Source organism: Podarcis cretensis, assembly GCF_951804945.1.
Source record: "Podarcis cretensis genome assembly, chromosome: 2".
NCBI lineage: Eukaryota > Metazoa > Chordata > Lepidosauria > Squamata > Lacertidae > Podarcis > Podarcis cretensis.
In genome coordinates, this window is record NC_137171.1 from 77,775,327 (window position 1) to 77,793,574 (window position 18,248).

At 41.0% G+C, this 18,248-nt stretch overlaps 1 protein-coding gene and 1 long non-coding RNA gene across 3 annotated transcripts in view; one reads left to right on the plus strand and one right to left on the minus strand.

Annotated features, from left to right (window-relative positions):
- LOC307211090 overlaps nucleotides 1-18,248 on the minus strand; it is a 387,208-nt gene that overhangs the window by 269,559 nt on the left and 99,401 nt on the right. The gene's annotated exons all lie outside the window — the stretch shown is intronic.
- Nucleotides 1-18,248, plus strand: part of IARS1 (isoleucyl-tRNA synthetase 1) — an 84,125-nt gene that overhangs the window by 36,773 nt on the left and 29,104 nt on the right. For both annotated transcript variants that reach the window (XM_079967259.1, XM_079967258.1), the window contains exons 15-20: nucleotides 3,147-3,273; nucleotides 5,785-5,858; nucleotides 6,834-7,028; nucleotides 8,958-9,044; nucleotides 9,472-9,555; nucleotides 14,351-14,498. In XM_079967259.1, the coding sequence (XP_079823385.1) occupies nucleotides 3,147-3,273; nucleotides 5,785-5,858; nucleotides 6,834-7,028; nucleotides 8,958-9,044; nucleotides 9,472-9,555; nucleotides 14,351-14,498 (715 nt within the window). The remainder of the gene's footprint in view (nucleotides 1-3,146; nucleotides 3,274-5,784; nucleotides 5,859-6,833; nucleotides 7,029-8,957; nucleotides 9,045-9,471; nucleotides 9,556-14,350; nucleotides 14,499-18,248) is intronic.

Sequence of the window (18,248 nt, forward strand, 5' to 3'; positions counted from 1 at the left end):
CTTAATTTTGACAAATGATCCTGCTGTATCTTCCAAGGAACGAATAAACAAAAGGAAGTGATTGTAACTGATAATAAAACAGCACCGTGGTGCACTGTAAAACCTTTCTAGAGAAACCCTATATTAAATGTGTCAATTTACTATCTAAAATCCGGAAGGTTTTGGAAGTGGGAGAAGTGTGGCAAATCAGAATACAGGACCAAAGATATCTTTTGAAATCACTATGCTCACTTCACTTGTTTGTGAAATGTCTAATACATCTGCTGCAGGGATAGGGAACTCCAGATGTTGTTGGACTATAGCTCCCATAATCGCTGACTGGGAGTGACCGCCAAGACCATATAACACTGGTCTTGAAAGACCTACATTGGCTCCAGTACGTTTCTGAGCACAATTCAAAGTGTTGGTGCTGACCTTTAAAGCCCTAAACGGCCTTGGCCCAGTATACTTGGAGCGTCTCCACCCCCATCACTCTGCGAGGATACTGAGATCCAGCGCCGAGGGCCTTCTGGCAGTTCCCTCACTGCAAGAAGTGAGGTTACAGGGAACCAGGCAGAGGGCCTTCTTGATAGTGGCACCCGCCCTGTGGAATGCCCTCCCATCAGATGTCAAGGAAATAAACAACTATCCAACTTTTAGAAGACATCTGAAGGCAGCCCTGTTTAGGGAAGTTTTTAATGTTTGAAGCTTTATTCTGTTTTTAATGTTTTGTTGAAAGCCGCCCAGAGTGACTGGGGAAACCCAGCCAGATGGGTGGGGAAGAAATAATAAATTATTATTATTATTATTATTATTATTATTATTCACCATGCTGATTGGGGCTTATGGGAGTTGCAGTCTAACAACATCTGGAGGATTACAGGTTCCCTATCGCGGAGCAAGTGCCACGAGCTCGATTGGTAATTAACTAGAAAATAAATAATAAAAATGACTGCGTTCAGAAGTGATCTGATCCTCCCAAACTTAATCATTGGGAATGAGCCACATGTGTGTGTATTCCCTCCTTCTATATTCCCAGATTAATAGAACACTTTCTGGTTAATTTGGCAAACCAGTTTGGAAACTCATCAAAACTCGTCTTCAAGCTGGATGTTGTGGTAAACCAAAACAGCAGGGAGGTGGGAGTGCTTTGGGGCATGGCTGAAAAGTCCCACTGTGGGGCGTTTTGTAAGTTCAGAAATGTAGAAAATGTAATTTCAGAATTAAAACAGGAACTTTTATTTCATGACTTAAGAAACTGTATGTATGGGATAGATATGTTTGGGGGAGGAGGCCAGTGATACAAATTTGTGTCAGGTCTAAAAGACTGCGCTTGGGCCTTGAGCTGTATCCCCTCTCCCCTTGACTTAGAATAAAGCAACTGTTCTGGAAGACTAGTTCAGTCATGTGTAAGGGTGACTTTGTTTGTTTCATACAGCCAACTAAGTTTTGCATTCATTTTTTAATATTTGTGATGGTTAAATAACAAATGACCTTGTTCGGTGTACGCCATTGTGCAAAAGAATAACTTGCTTGAAGGTCACTCCATCATGTCTTATTAAAGTTGAGCGTTTGTAAAAGTGCACACTCAGATTTGAGGCCTAAGTTAACTCTGTTACTCTATTAGTAAAATGTCTTGTCGTTTTGATGAGGGACAAAAGGAACCTTTATCATCTCTCTGCTTACCCAAAGGTAAGATTGCTAAGCATCAGACACAGTAAATAAGAGCACCACATTTTCTTTCTGGGCATCCTACCCTTGGTGTCTTTGCTGCAACAGCAAAGGGAGGGGCGGGAAAAGGAAAAGTCTTACCTGTGACTCTCTCTGTAGTAGCAAAGCTGGCAGGCCCCCTGCAGGTTGGGATTGCTGTTAATGTAACTGTTACAGCAAGTAAAAGAGGCAAATCTAGAGAGTGCAGGGGTCAGCTTACCTCTGTTCTGCCTCACCTCAGCTCTTAGTAATAATGAAAAATGTTCCCAGATGCTCAGTTTTTCAATTAAAGGAAAAAGATATCTGTGTCCATAAGCTACATTGCGTGCATTGTTGCACTTTTGGATCTCTTGTTAGCATCTATTCACAGTTTAAGTAGCTTTTATCTGTTTTAAGCTACAGGTGCCACCTGCCAGCATCTTGTAGTTGAAAGCTATTGTAAAGGTTGCAAAGTTCATTTTCCACATTAGCGAATTGTTCAAATGCTCTTCTTTTATCTTAATTCAGTTTTCCACTTGTGCTTAGACTGGGTCTCTTTAGGTCAGCACAAAGTGTATAACTGTAATAAATTGAGGCTCTAGCACTTTCAAAGGCACTTAGATTCTTTCAAAGCAAGGAAATTCATGCGATTGGAAAGCTAAATTGCTGAGTTCTAAAAAATTTTTCAATAGTTGTGCTGGAAATTTGACTTATACTTCATGCAAACAAAAAGTAACTTAAAACTTCATAGAAAAGTCACAGAATGAGACCTATTGCCCAAATATTAAGCAGCAAGCACAAAACATACTTGCTTGGGTTTATATATAGTGACAGTCAGCAGAAGTCTTTTAGGTATATTTAGGGTGTTCATTTTGGGGAATAACTTAGGGACCAAGTTATTTCCTGGCATCCTATTATTGTGAGATAGCATGTGGGAAATATGACACAAGGATGAAAGAGGTGCAAATGCACAAGGTTGTGGAAGCCTAGGTTGTAGGATGATATAGCAGCAACATGGTGTAAAGAACTTGAATCTCGTATCTCTTCTGAAAGTGCATTGCAATTTGGTGAACCAAAGGAGGCACATGAAACAATCCCTTCTGAAACACTAAATCAGCATAAACTTGTTTGCATCTAAAATTATTTTGAGTGTAGGTAATACCTTGGTTTCACATGTTATAGAAAAGCATGGTTTACTGCTACATGAGTGAGCCACAGTGACCTTCAGTCTCCTCTTTTCCATACATGAGGGGCGATCCAGAAATGTTTTCTTTTATAGCAAACCACAAAATTGGAAATTGGAGTGTGTTGATTTCTGATCACTGTTGCAACCCTTTATTCATGACTAAATGAACCAGAGAAGTAAATAACGTACACGCTATCAAAGCTATAATATTCCAACATAGGGTGTCCACATATGCGTAACAAGTTCTCTTGATTTTGTTTATTGTAAGTGAGATTTTCTTTTTAAAACTTAGGGTTCCTGACTTTGTGAGAGAGAAGCGTTTTGGAAATTGGTTGAGAGAGGCACGTGACTGGGCAATTTCACGAAATCGATACTGGGGGACGCCAATCCCATTGTGGGTCAGTGATGATTTTGAAGAGGTGAGTAAAAATAATTTATTTTATTTACATTTTATTTTATTTACTATGATTGTGCTTAGAGTGCAATTGTAGATCAGATCAACGAGAGAAAAGGTGTGATCCTCAATGGCTTAAGGTTTCCATTGCCATTTTGGGCAGATTACTAATTGACTGCTTCATGCTTTGGCTTCTTTCCCCTGCCACTGCTAAAATGGAGGCATTGCTGGATTTTACTACTATTCAGAATGGTGACATGTCTTAATGATGCTCAGTTAGCTAGGCACCACAAAACTTGCAAAAAGTATATTGTGAATGAACACAGTAGGTATAAGGCACTTCTCTGGGGTACATCTGTTTCTGGAATGCATGCGATCCTGCTGTCATGGTAATTCTGGGAGACAGTTTTTCTTTCTAGATTGCTGGTGTGTCAAAAGCATTAAATGATTCTTCCATTAATATCTGTAGCTTGTTTTTTAAAAAGCATTTTTTCCATATTTAGAGTTGGCATACTTACTAAAACTTGCTAGTTAAAACTTTTTCCATCTTTTTTCCATTTGCTATTGTCAAAAACAATCAATCTGCTGATGAAATCCAATGGACACCTTTTTAAAAGTTCTAACTAGGGAAGGAAAAGTTTTGTTTGATTTCAAACTGTTATTACTGTTTTAATCTGCTGTTTTGGATACCAACAAAAACTAAAATTAGGTCTTTGGTTGCATTACTAAAACCTTAAGTAAAATCACAATTTGGTTTGAGGCCTTGCTCAGATGCCTAAGTTGCATTCAACTCCACCTAGTACAGTGGTGCCTCGCAAGACGAAATTAATCTGTTCCGTGAGGCTCTTTGTATAGCGGTTTTTTCGTCTTGCGAAGCAAGCCCATTGACAGCTTAGTGGATTAGCGCTATTAGCGGTTTAGCGGCTTTTAGCGATCAGCTGTTAAGCGGCTTATCAGCGGATCAGCTGATAAGCGGCTTAGCGGCTTAGGAAAAGGGGGGAAAAAGGGGGAAAAAACCGCAGGAACTCGCAAGACATTTTCGTCTTGCGAAGCAAGCCCATAGGGAAATTCGTTTTGCGAAGTGCCTCCAAAACGGAAAACCCTTTCGTCTAGCGGGTTTTCCGTCTTGTGAGGCGTTCGTCTTGCGGGGCACCACTGTATAAGGAGTTGATTGGGAAAATTAAAATCCAAAAGGTTAAAGGGCTATTTAGTGGAGTCATTGGGGGGTGGGGCAGGGAAAGATAACCGCTTGGTGACAGTGGTGAAGTTGAGAAAGTGTGTTGGTTTAGGTAGTTTGTTTGCCTCCATTTCATCTTACAGTACATGCCATTGCCTATGCTATCACAAGGTTAGCACCTGTGATATTTACTAACACGTGGAATATGAAGTGATTCAGCTTTGCTAATACCAAGTTACAAATATTTCAAACAGCTGCTGGGCTTCATAGCAATCAATTAGTATAGTATCAACTGACTTTTCCAGTTGCATGCTTCAGCTATGAACTATGTTCATTAACAAATCCTATTTGATATACAGTGGTACCTCTGGTTAAGAACTTAATTTGTTCTTGAATCATAGAATCATCATAGAGTTGGAAGAGACCACAAGGGCCATCGAGTCCAACCCCCTGCCAAGCAGGAAACACCATCAAAGCACTCCTGACATATGGTTTCCAAGCCTCTGCTTAAAGACCTCCAAAGAAGGAGACTCCACCACACTCCTTGGCAGCAAATTCCACTGTCGAACAGCTCTTACTGTCAGGAAGTTTTTCCTAATGTTTAGGTGGAATCTTCTTTCTTGTAGTTTGGAACCATTGCTCCGTGTCCGCTTCTCTGGAGCAGCAGAAAACAACCTTTCTCCCTCCTCTATGTGACATCCTTTTATATATTTGAACATGGCTATCATATCACCCCTTAACCTCCTCTTCTCCAGGCTAAACATGCCCAGCTCCCTTAGCCGTTCCTCATAAGGCATCGTTTCCAGGCCTTTGACCATTTTGGTTGCCCTCCTCTGGACACGTTCCAGTTTGTCAGTGTCCTTCTTGAACTGTGGTGCCCAGAACTGGACACAGTACTCCAGGTGAGGTCTGACCAGAGCAGAATACAGTGGCACTATTACTTCCCTTGATCTAGATGCTATACGCCTATTGATGAAGCCCAGAATTGCATTGGCTTTTTTAGCTGCCGTGTCACACTGTTGGCTCATGTCAAGTTTGTGGTCAACCAAGACTCCTAGATCCTTTTCACATGTACTGCTCTCAAGCCAGGTGTCACCCATCTTGTATTTGTGCCTCTCATTTTTTTTGCCCAAGTGCAAAAAAAATGAGGTCCGTTCTTAACCTGAAATCGTTCTTAACCTGAGGTACCACTTTAGCTAATGGGGCCTCCTGCTGCCGCCAGTGCGTGATTTCTATTCTCATTCTGAGGTAAAGTTCTTAACCCGAGGTACTACTTCCGGGTTAGCGGAGTCTGTAACCTGAAGTGTCTGTAGCCCGAGGTGTTTCTAACCCGAGGTACCACTGTATTGGTCTTAACAGGTGGTCTGTGTTGGGTCTGTAGCAGAACTGGAAGAGCTGTCAGGAGTGAAAGTGACTGATCTCCACAGAGAAAGGTAAGTGCTTGTAACAAAAGCAAGCCAGGGTCTATTGTAGCTCAGAAATAGCTCTGCTCTCATTTGTGGATGTTGAATCCATTTCAGAAAATGCAGCCCTGATTTTAGAGTCTAGAAACTGGTTGCTTGTCCAAACCAGAAAGGGACTTTCAGGCAATTCTCTGGAGATAGTCCTGCTGCTGTGCAACACCTTAAGTTACAGAATATCATTTTTTGATACTTTCCCACCTTCTCAGTTTCCCCTAACTCCTGAATGAGAGCAAATTCAAGAGTTTAATATTCAGCCTGGTGGGGAGACACTACCAACTGGCTTATGTCACTGTTTAGAGCAGGAATAGATAATTTGTGAATCTTTAAGATGTTGATTAATAGCCAGCATACCTAATGGACAGGAATGGTGAGTTACAGTACAACCTTATCTGGAGAACCACAGGTTTCCCACCACTGGCTTACTGAGTTCAGTCTGGTTCTCTTTGGTTCAGTCTGGTTCCCTGTGTGTATCCGTACACATAAGTTATGGGGTTTCTCCCAACCCTTCTGTAGCTGCAGCTTAAGCAGAGATTGGCACAGGCTGGAGAGGCATCATTTTGGCCATTTATCTGTACAACCCCCACAAAAAATTCCTGTACTGTATAGTAACAGTTTATTAATGGAACCCCATAATATGTTGCTTTACCTGACAGATTCAGACTCTGGACATGTGGATTGTATAAGGTTCTTCTTTCTGACGTGGTTTGAAATGCAGTGTTTTATTGGGAAGCATAGGCTATTTCAAGTGTTAGCTAGCTAGTTATCTGTCAACTATCATTCTTTGGAAACTGACCTGGAGAGAGATGTGGGACCTTAGGTTGGCTTTCAGCTTTCAGAAGTTTGGGATTGGCATCTGTTTCTGTAATTGGGTTCCTTAAGATTAATTTCCAACTTGTAGAGTGGAACTTCAGTGTCTAAACTGTTGCTGGATTATTTTCCCTTTAGCGTTGATTATATAACCATCCCCTCGCGCTGTGGCAAAGGTGTATTACATCGTGTTTCAGAAGTGTTTGACTGCTGGTTTGAGAGTGGGAGCATGCCTTATGCCCAAGTCCATTACCCATTTGAGAACAAAAGAGAATTTGAAGATGCGTTTCCTGCTGACTTCATTGCTGAAGGCATTGACCAAACCAGAGGATGGTAATTCTTTGTTATTAGTCTGTACAGGGTTTTACAACTGCAGAGCATTGGGAAATCTGGATAACTTTAAAACAGTACTTGAAATATAATTTGGCTCATGTTTGTATAGCAAGCACTGAACTAACAAAGTTTCATGGACAGAGATTTGTAAAGAAAGAAAGAAAGTAGTTGTTATTGAATGATTTCTGTGACCCACTAACAGGTCACAGTCTGAGCCAAGATGGGTTGCAAACAGGAGCACTACTGCCATGCAGATATATGGTAAAAGATTAAGAAAAGGGTCCCCAAATGCATGTTTGGGTTAAAAGTGGTTCCTGGGTCTGAAAGGGTTGAAGATACCTGCACTAGCTGATTGAATAGGTAGATGGCTACAGAAGACTCATGGCAAAAGGCAGCAATATGGAAATTAAAATTGCTTCACCGTCTACCTAACAAAAAATCCAGAGAGCAAAGAACCTAACTAACAATACTTGATGAAACACTTGGCCATAGGAAACCTGGCTACAAAACTTGTAATAAGCGAATATCATTTCCTGGCCAAGGCAAGCCTGAAGGTATTCTGTAGGATGCGGGGGAGAATCAGCAAATGGTATCTACATAGTACCTTGCTCTTTACAAAATGAGACAAGTTGACCCATTCAGATACAGCCCAACAGAGAATTACATGGTGGTCTAACTCACTGTAATTCATGAACACTAGACAGAAAAGCTCAGAGAAATTTGCATTTGATTTTCAGGTAGCCTCAAATCAAGGCAACTTTCAGGGCCACATCTGCTTAGTTTCAGCAGTAGAACTGCATTGTATGCTTTCATAACCTTACACCCCCATTTTAACTGATAAAAACAGTAAGGAAAAGCTGGATTATTTCAGTTGTTGATTTCTCTCACGGAGGGTAAAGAGCTAGGTGTCATTTCTTTTACTTTTGGCTTTCCCTTTTCCAAAGATTGTATTTCGTTAGCTAGTTTGTTCTTAAATGTCTGGATCTGTGCCCCCAGTGCCCAGGACATCCCTAACCATTGCTTGATTACCAGAGTAGTGGAACTCTGGCAGTGGCGGGCATCCCAAAAAGACACAGAACACAGAAAAATCTTTAGCAGAGATTTACTAAGGCTTACAGCTTACAGTTCATTGCAAGATCACTAGCAAGGTACAACTTGGCTCCTGTTAGAGCAAAAATCCAGTTTCAGCATAAAAAGTACACCACACAAATATAATATAAAATGAAAGCAAAGAATAGAAGTCAGTAGAAGAAATGAGAGCGAGAAACTGTACACTGACTAGCAGATATAACCTTCCCAGTGCCCTTGGCACTAAGGTAAGACTCAGCCTGTAAGCATGCAGCTGTGCTGTGAGAAGAATGGAAAATTACAGATGCGCTAGAATATTCTAGCATGTTCCGGCTTTTACTGGCAACTTCCGCACACACAAAACATCACTCCATGATGTGGAGTTAACTTACCAGTGATGTAGATAACTTCATTTCGGAACTATTATACATGGGAAAACAAAATTTAAATTTCTAATGAGCCTTGTAATCCCAGTGCAATTCTGTTCCTTTACTGAGTATTATAATCAAGTCCCAAGTGAAAGATGAAGGTTTGTGTATATATATATTTGTGTATATATATATATTTGTGTGCACTGGCTTACACACCTCTACCCTGAAGTGACTGTAGGACTGTGTTAAGCAGCATTTACAAATGTGATGTACACAATGCTGTAGAGTCACATTATGAAAGGAAGGTTCTGCATCATTATGTCACTCAGTTTTCTTGAACGCAGGAATATTCCTTTTGACACTGTAGCTTTGGAAGGAGGACTGTTTTGTGTGATAATGTAGTTTGAATTTGAAGGCATACAAGGGCTTGAAAGTGTGATATTTTAGCATTAACCTAGAATCAGCTGCTAACTATCAATTTGTTTTTCAGGTTTTACACATTGCTCGTGTTGTCCACAGCTCTTTTTGGGAAGCCCCCTTTCAAGAATGTAATTGTAAATGGCCTAGTTCTTGCCAGGCAAGTAATATTGTTAATATCTTGCTCTTTCCTGAGGTTCTGCTTGAAATGTAGTTCTAAGCTGCAGATATTTCTGTGTAATCCTTCATTGAATAACCAACCTTAGCTGAATGACAATTACTTTACGCTGAAGGCCCAATCCCTTCCAAAATGATACAAGTTTATATATCGTAGGGAGTGGGTAGAATAAAGTAAAAATTCACATTATCACCCAATACATAAATATGGCTAGAAAAAACTATGGTTGTTTCTCCACCTGTTCCATTGTTCTTCACTTTGCAATAAGGCTGTTGTGAAAGTAAACATAATTTGCTCTTGAGGGGACTGGCACTTTCTATCATAAAAATGGTAGAGCATTTGTATTAATTTTGAGAACTTTACCAGGAACGCATCCTTTGTCATAGTTTCCATCTTTAATCTTTTCTAGTGATGGGCAAAAGATGAGCAAAAGGAAGAAGAATTACCCGGATCCAGCAAACATTGTAAATTCTTATGGGGCTGATGCTCTAAGGTAGGATCCTGCTATTGTTTCTCTCCCCCCCCCCCCCCCCGTTTCTATTAATGTTTGTGGGTCCTCCGCTTAGGTACAGCCAGTCAAAATTTGGCTTTTGCTCCTTGCTTTGGCTGGTGAAGCTACTGCTGTTCATGCAGTAGCAATGTGTGTGTGTGCTTCTTCTCAGAACTTTGTACAAGAAGGTAGATACAACCGCAGAACAACTGTATACATCTTGAACAAAAATACTTTTATAATATGCAAAAGGGGGGAGGGAGTGCTGTGAGGCATCTCAATGGATTGGTGAAGTTGTCCAGATTGTAAAAGCTTCCCAAAAGCATTTGGTTCACCACTGGTATAAACAGAGTGCTAGACCGAATGAAGAATAAGGGATTGTCCAGTACTGCAAGTGAAGTACAAGGCAGGCCTCGCATCACAGCCAGCTCCTTTTAATTTCCACATTGAAATATGTGTGTGAATGTGTGGGTGTGTGCAAAATCATCTTAGAAATACTGAAAAACATTATAGCAAGGACAATTGGGTTGGTGGTGTGAGACATTAGGCTGGTTCCTATGAGCTTACCAGCATGTTGTGTCTCCAGGGCTCCTGATTATACACATGTGGGTGTCGTCTTGTGCATAGTCCTTAAGCCTGGGGATTGTATTGTAAGTGCCAAATTGATTGCACAGCTTAGGTGTCTATGTGTGGGAATTTTCATTCGTAGGCTGTATATCCCATCTCTAGGCTTTCCAGGTCTGCACAGCATTATATGGTTAATTTTTTCCAGAAGTTGGTAGGCTCTAAACCAAATATATAGCTGATTGTATTCTGGAAGCCTTGAAGAACTTGAGCACTTTTTGGTGTGTATATGGTTTGAATTATTAGCTGTATTTGTTCACCTTAAAGAACATTGTCTTTCTAAAATATATTTCTGGCAAGATAAAATATTGTATGCCAGACTTCAGTAAATTTTATTTTCTTTACCTAAATGAAAATTCCCAGCTCTCAAGAGCATTCATTGCTGTCCTCATTTTTCCAGCAAGATAAATCTGTTTTTGCTTGCTGCCTGCCTGATATGTGTACACTAAAGTCTTATTTATACATACTCCCACACACAATGCAAAGTAGTGCTTGCTAGTAGGTTCATTTAAGGAGAGAGCTCCAGTTCAGATGTCTGAACTTATTTGAAGTGCTTGATGTCAAGCACTTGTGTTCTGTTTATAGAATAAACTACTTCTGACTTTCTCGTGGGTTTTTTCTTTTTTTACTGAGCTAATTTAGCTTCTGCGGAAGAAGTTTTTCCCTTCCCCCATATGCAAATTTTGATTAAGTACTGCAGAAATATCCTCTGCAGCTTACTGATAAATGTGGTATTTTTTAACAGCTGCACATTTAAACTGCTTAAGGAAGCGAAGAACGCTAAATGAGAGTAACAATTGCCTTCTTTTGTCTTTTGGTTCATTGGCTAAAACTTAGTGGCCTTCTTTTGTCTTTTGGTTCATTGGCTAAAACTTTGCCTATTAGGGATGAGGAATCTGTGGTTCTCCAGGTGACATTGGACTACAGTTCCCATCAGCCCATCCATTGGGTGGGCCACCTGAGACTGAGTAGAGTGGGAGTTCAACAGCATCTGAGGGTAACAGATAGGTTGGTGAAGAGCAACCATTTAATACTCAATATTTTAAGAGTTTGGGATTGTTTTAAAAGGCTATTTAACTCAAGCCTTTCCCCATTCAATTCTGTGCTATACAACTAAAGTATACAACTTGACATGAGCCAACAGTGTGAAATGCAAACAGGGGACACAGAAAGGGCTGAACTCCTCAATGCCTTCTTTGCCTCAGTCTTCTCCAATAAAGAAAACAATGCCCGACCTGAAGAATTTGGAGCAAATGATTCAGCAGAGGAAACACAGCCCAGAATAACTAAGGAGTTAGTACAAGAATACTTGGCTAGTTTAGATGTATTCAAGTCTCCAGGGCCAGATGAACTGCATCCAAGAGTATTAAAAGAACTGGCAGATGTGATCTCAGAACCACTGGCAGTCATCTTTGAGAATTCCTGGAGAACAGGCGAAGTCCCGGCAGACTGGAGGAGGGCAAATGTTGTCCCTATTTTCAAAAAGGGGAAAAGAGAGGACCCAAATAATTACCGCCCAGTCAGTCTGACATCAATACCAGGGAAGATTCTGGAGCAGATCATTAAGCAAACAGTCTGTGAGCACCTAGAAAGGAATACTGTGATCACCAATAGTCAGCATGGATTTCTGAAAAATAAGTCATGTCAGACTAACCTGATCTCGTTTTTTGATAGAATTACAAGCCTGGTAGATGAAGGGAATGCAGTGGATGTAGCCTACCTTGATTTCAGCAAGGCAATTGACAAGGTGCCCCATGATATTCTTGTAAAGAAGCTGGTAAAATGCGGACTTGACTATGCTACCACTCAGTGGATTTGTAACTGGCTGTCTGACCGAGCTCATCAATGGTTCCTCTTCATCCTGGAGAAGAGTGACTAGTGGGGTGCCACAGGGTTCTGTCTTGGGCCCCGTCTTATTCAACATCTTTATCAACGACTTGGATGATGGACTCAAGGGCATCCTGATCAAATTTGCAGATGACACCAAACTGGGAGGGGTGGCTAACACCCCAGAGGACAGGATCACACTTCAAAACGACCTTGACAGATTAGAGAACTGGGCCAAAACAAACAAAATGAATTTTAACAGGGAGAAATGTAAAGTATTGCACTTGGGCAAAAAAAATGAGAGGCACAAATACAAGATGGGTGACACCTGGCTTGAGAGCAGTACATGTGAAAAGGATCTAGGAGTCTTGGTTGACCACAAACTTGACATGAGCCAACAGTGTGACGTGGCAGCTAAAAAAGCCAATGGAATTCTGGGCTGCATCAATAGGAGTATAGCATCTAGATCAAGGGAAGTAATAGTGCCACTGTATTCTGCTCTGGTCAGACCTCACCTGGAGTACTGTGTCCAGTTCTGGGCACCACAGTTCAAGAAGGACACTGACAAACTGGAACGTGTCCAGAGGAGGGCAACCAAAATGGTCAAAGGTCTGGAAACGATGCCTTATGAGGAACGGCTAAGGGAGCTGGGCATGTTTAGCCTCGAGAAGAGGAGGTTAAGGGGTGATATGATAGCCATGTTCAAATATATAAAAGGATGTCACATAGAGGAGGGAGAAAGGTTGTTTTCTGCTGCTCCAGAGAAGCGGACACGGAGCAATGGATCCAAACTACAAGAAAGAAGATTCCACCTAAACATTAGGAAGAACTTCCTGACAGTAAGAGCTGTTCGACAGTGGAATTTGCTGCCTAGGAGTGTGGTGGAGTCTCCTTCTTTGGAGGTCTTTAAGCAGAGGCTTGACAACCATATGTCAGGAGTGCTCTGATGGTGTTTCCTGCTTGGCAGGGGGTTGGACTCGATGGCCCTTGTGGTCTCTTCCAATTCTGTGATTCTATAGATACAGTTAATGGTTTTGAAATTTGGAAAACTGACCATCTCCATTGGATTTAATGATTGGTATACTCTGAGATCAAAACAAAATTGAATGGGGAAAATCTCTCTTCGTTTGAATATTTTCTAGTTTGATATTTTTGTAGGATTATATCGGAAAAATGAATTATGCACATTAGCAGATATATTCTTTCAAATATATATATATATATATATATAGCTGAAGTGTGACGAGGAATCAGAACATGAAAAGGAGTAGAGGGTTAGATGAACTCAGGACACAGGTAAAAATATTCCAGTGGATGTCTGGGAAGAATTGTGGAACAGTCTCTTGAAGCCCGTTTGACCAAACTGCGGGAGGCAGTGGAAGACAGAAGTGCCTGGCGTGCTCTGGTCCATGGGGTCACGAAGAGTCGGACATGACTAAACAACTAAACAACAACAACTCTTGAAGCCCTTTCTCTTGGAATACAGCTGTATGGGGAAAAACATTATAAAAATAAGCAGCTACATGTTCAAAATCTCAGGGCAGAAAACGACACCTTTCATTACATGTGATAGGAAAATTAAGAAACAGCCTTGGCTTTGTTCAGTGTGGTGCAAGAGCAAAATGGAGCAAAGTGCCTGCAAACTCCTCTCCAAAGAACTGCACACTTATAGTCCTGGCAAGCCATAGTTTGGCTTACCATGTCATTTAAACTAGGCCACTAACTACAAACCCTGTATCCCTGTTGTAGGTAGTTTTAACCATATTCTTTAGCTTTGGCTGCAATCTTTGCTTTCCTGGGAATTAGCCCAGTAGGACTTCTATCCAACTATACATACATAGGGTTGCATTGTTAAAATACCAAAGCTCTTGTACATTATGCAGAAAAAAATCAGTTTGTCCAAAAGCCATCTTGTCATATGGAAATGTGAAATGATGGGTGATGGTAATTTGAGCACAGTTCTTTAGAAATGTTTGCTTTCTGAAGATCTATTCAGCAGCCTAATAGAGTAAGAAGAAAGACAGAAAATATCCAGCTAAATTGGACTAATGCAAGAAATGGAAATGCCTTTTTATGTAGTTGCAGAATTTTGGGGGTGGGGTGGGGGTTACACCTCTGCTAATACTGCCAATTAGAATACTATTTCAGCAGTGTGAGTTGTATCTTAGCAACATCTACAGATTTCCTGGCACTGAACAAAGTATTAGGACTTCAACGTTATTTTGGGTCCTGGGTGGAGGATTGTTGAAATTTTAATTTGTGTGTATTAAAAAGGGATCTGGTGTGTTTTCTTTAAAGCCATGTCCAAATTTTCATTACTCTGCTCTGTGTGTGTGTACTGCTGTAGGCTGTACCTTATCAATTCTCCTGTTGTGAGAGCCGAAAACTTGAGATTTAAAGAAGAAGGTGTGAGAGATGTACTGAAGGATGTCTTCTTGCCATGGTACAATGCATATCGCTTTCTCATTCAGAACGTTGTCATTCTGCAACTTAAGGTACAAAGCTTTGCACTGTCGAAGAAAGTTGTTTCTCTGGTCATTACTGTATTTTGCTTATCAATATGGGATCTCTAGTCACACGGCATGCTGCCAATGTATGTAGTTACTCTTCATGATATCTGTCCTGCTCATCTGGTCAAATGGGCTCTCAAGATGGCTCAGGCAACATGTGTTGGTGCAGTCGGTTGTGGTTGCAGTTTATCAATCTTGCATTTTGTTGGAGCCAGAAATATAGCGCTTATAGTGTCAGACCATCACTGGGAAGACCCACTTTCAAATCCCTACTCTGCCATGAAGATAATGTGCTGACCTTGAGTCAGTCACTATCATTCTTAATGACATTATCTATTTTATTTTAAATGTAATGGGGAAAACTTTTTTTTTGGGGGGGGGGTAGTATCTGCCTTGTACACAGAAGCTTCCAAGTTCAATATTTGGCATCTCCAGGTAGGGCTGCGAATGTCACCTGTCTGAAAATTTAGAGAACCATTTCCAGTCAATGTAGATACACAATTCTGACCTAAATAGACTAATGTTCTGATTTGGTATAAGGAAGCTTCCTGCTTTTCTGTGAAACTGAACTGTCTCTCAGCCTAACCTAATTTACATGATTTTTTGGGACGACAAATGTGAGCAGAGGTTCAGGAAGAGTTGTTTATACCACCCCGAGCTTCTTAGAAGGTGAGGTTAAAAGTTTAAAAATTGAGGGAGGGGAGGGAAACTCAAACTCAAGTAGCCTGAGTCAGTATTAATTATGCAGTTTGAGAGTGTAGTTGCAGACAAAAACTATAGGCTGCAATTTATGCCCACTTACCCTGGCATTATTCTAAGAATCTGATTTAGAGTTCACTTGTGTTGGGGAGCTGTTCAGTTTATTGGTGCACCAATGGCTTCTGAAATGCTAATATTAACTATTAATGGCTTCTGAAATGCTAATATTAACTAAAGTTAAAAAATTCTGATGCCAGAAATTTCTGATTTGATGGCACTGTTATCTCTCTGTATGTCTTACACTTTTTATGAAGACCAGTTTAGATTCCTAACACTTGCAAAAACTGCTTGTTTAATGGCATCCGTTACTATTCTAGTTTGGGGGACAGTGCTCTGAGGAAAGCAGAATGGGAATGGAAAGGAATATTTGATAAACATTTATTTCCTCTTCCCTGTTTCAAATGTAAAATGTTTAGGTTAAGAATGTGTATTCTTCATTTAACTTATGTTCCAAAGTCTATGGTCCTCATTGACTAGAAACATTTCATTTTATCCAGTGGGATTTAATAAATCCGTAATCCTCCTGTAATATATATTCTACATAAAAAGTGGTAAAAAAGGCGATACATTATTTAGGATTGTGTTTAATTTGTTGGATTCCAATAATAGCAATATATCTCTTCTATATGTAATCATACATAAGATTAAATGATCTCTAGTCATTGATACCAGCTTATTTGAAGCAGTTCATAACTTTTACAACGTACACTTGGCAACCTGAGGGAAGACTTCTGACTTGTCAGCGATACAAATTTCAAAACTCTTCCGGTCAGTCAGTACTTAAATCTTAATCTGTTCTCTCAGCAACTGTTTCTAAATGGTTGCCTTTCAAATAATTTACTTGAAGAGAGAACACGGGTCCTTTGAAGATTGGTAAGGAAAGTCTCAACAGATACATTATCTTAGTGAATACACTATGTTTCCGATGGGAAATTGATAACTTGAAGAGCTTATAATTACTCACCTCTCATGATACATGAGCTTTTCAAACCACCATGGAGCCCTTGCTATTAGAAGCAATAAAGGCAGCAGACTTCAATAAATAGTAATGGAAATTGGTTTACATTTTTAGCAGTCACCTCTGTAAGGAGAGCTTTGGAGCTGCATAATTAATCAGCTATTTCTGAGGGTCCCCAGACAATGTTCCTAATACTGTTCTTCAAACTGCCCTAATATTTTACATACTCTGAACTTAGTTTTGGTGCCACTGCATTGTTCTTGTGGTATTGAGTTCCTGGGAGATGTATTTGCTGTCATGGGCCCTGAGTGGGGAGGTCTGGTTGAGCCAACAGAGAGAAGAGGAGTTGCAGAAAGATGGCCTGGGAAGGGATCTAGTGGGCTAGGAAGGTCTTTGCTCAGGTCAGGAGAACCCAAGGTAGAGGATACTAGAGAGCATTCTAGTGGTGGTGGTGGGTTTCCCTCACCCTATACCTCAGCTTGAGGCATTGGCTCCTTTTCCTGAGTTGTAGGAAGCTGGTTCTGGCTTGTCCACTTATCGTGCCACTAACTCTGCCTCTGAAGTTGCCAGAAACCACATATAGTGTTGCCTGTCCCAGGGAGGTTGCTGCCTCACCTCTCCCACACGCCTCTTACGAGGCAGTGGTGCCTCCTCCATTGCCTAGACCATGGAGATGCCAGCACAAGCATGAACAGTTGGGGCAGGTTCAGCCTTTGCGGAGAAGTGCCAGGTTGCTTGCCCACTCTAAGGACTAGAACAGTTTGCTGGCTAAGTTGTCCCCACCCCATTCCCTGGCGTTTCAGTGGGGTATTGTTGTTGGATCCGTGTCTTTGCTTGTGTAGTTGTGGGCAGCACCTGCTGTGCCACATTACCTCATTTTGTCCGTGCATCGCACTGATCGGAGCATTAAAGGCTTTGGTGGAAACCACAACCTGAGTTAAGAGTTCTTCATCAAATGGGAGCCAGGACTTTTGCATAACTAAGTTGTGCTGGCAATTGCACAAATAGGAAGCTCTCCCCTCCCTTAAGTTATAGCAATGTGGCTCAACATTGTTCAACGGTCTCTGTGTATATAGCATTAAGGTGAATGGTGCCATAAAGAGAGGCTCTGACCACTCCCTCATTTTGTGCAAGGAGCAAGCAGTAAATCCTGGCAAATGTCTCTACATTGCATTTAACCTTTTAAGCTTGCTTTGAAATTACTGTCTGCTAAACTATTTATAAAATGTTATTATGTACCATAGTACTAAAGTGAAGTGCTTTGTTCCCTGCTAATGGGAGCAAAGTCCAAATGAGAGGTCCTCAAATGAGAACCCAGAAAGCAGCTATTTTTTGACTGAAGCGCTTTTCAAATTATCCTACCTTATTAAAGCAATTGAAACTATTGCTATGTGATACACTTGCCAAGAAATTTGAACTGATGGTATCATCCTGAAAACTACTACCCTCTCAGTGCAGCATGATAAAGTGAACAGACTCTCAGAGTGGCATTCGCCCCAGATGGCTTTGTCGCAGAAAGAGAATAAATCTGCAAATAGCTGCTGTGTTTGCCTGCATGAGAACATGTCTAATGAATGAATAACATTTGCAACTGACTTCTTGAATGACCCATGAACTGCAGGAGTTTTCTTTTCACTTGACATTGTTGCACAGTCAGAGGCATACTGGTTCAATACTGGTCTGCACTACTGTAGTACAACAACTGAAATTGGAAGAATTAGGGTGTGATCCTGCAGCTGACATAAGTGCAGCTCTGCTGGTGAAGAGGAAAACCTGATGGCAGGATGGCACTTGCATCACCACAGTCCCTGGTAGGCATGCAGAAAGCTCAGCAGGCATGTTCGGCCCACTCGTTATGTTCTGCCAGATGTGTGAGCCAAGCAGAGTGTTCTGGGATGGTGAGGCTGTGGACTTGTAAGATCCTCAGTCACTACACTCCCCTGACATGCCCCTAAATAGATCCCAAAACTACATCACCCCCTGAGCTGGCTTAGTTAATATCTTCCTTTTGCAGTAAA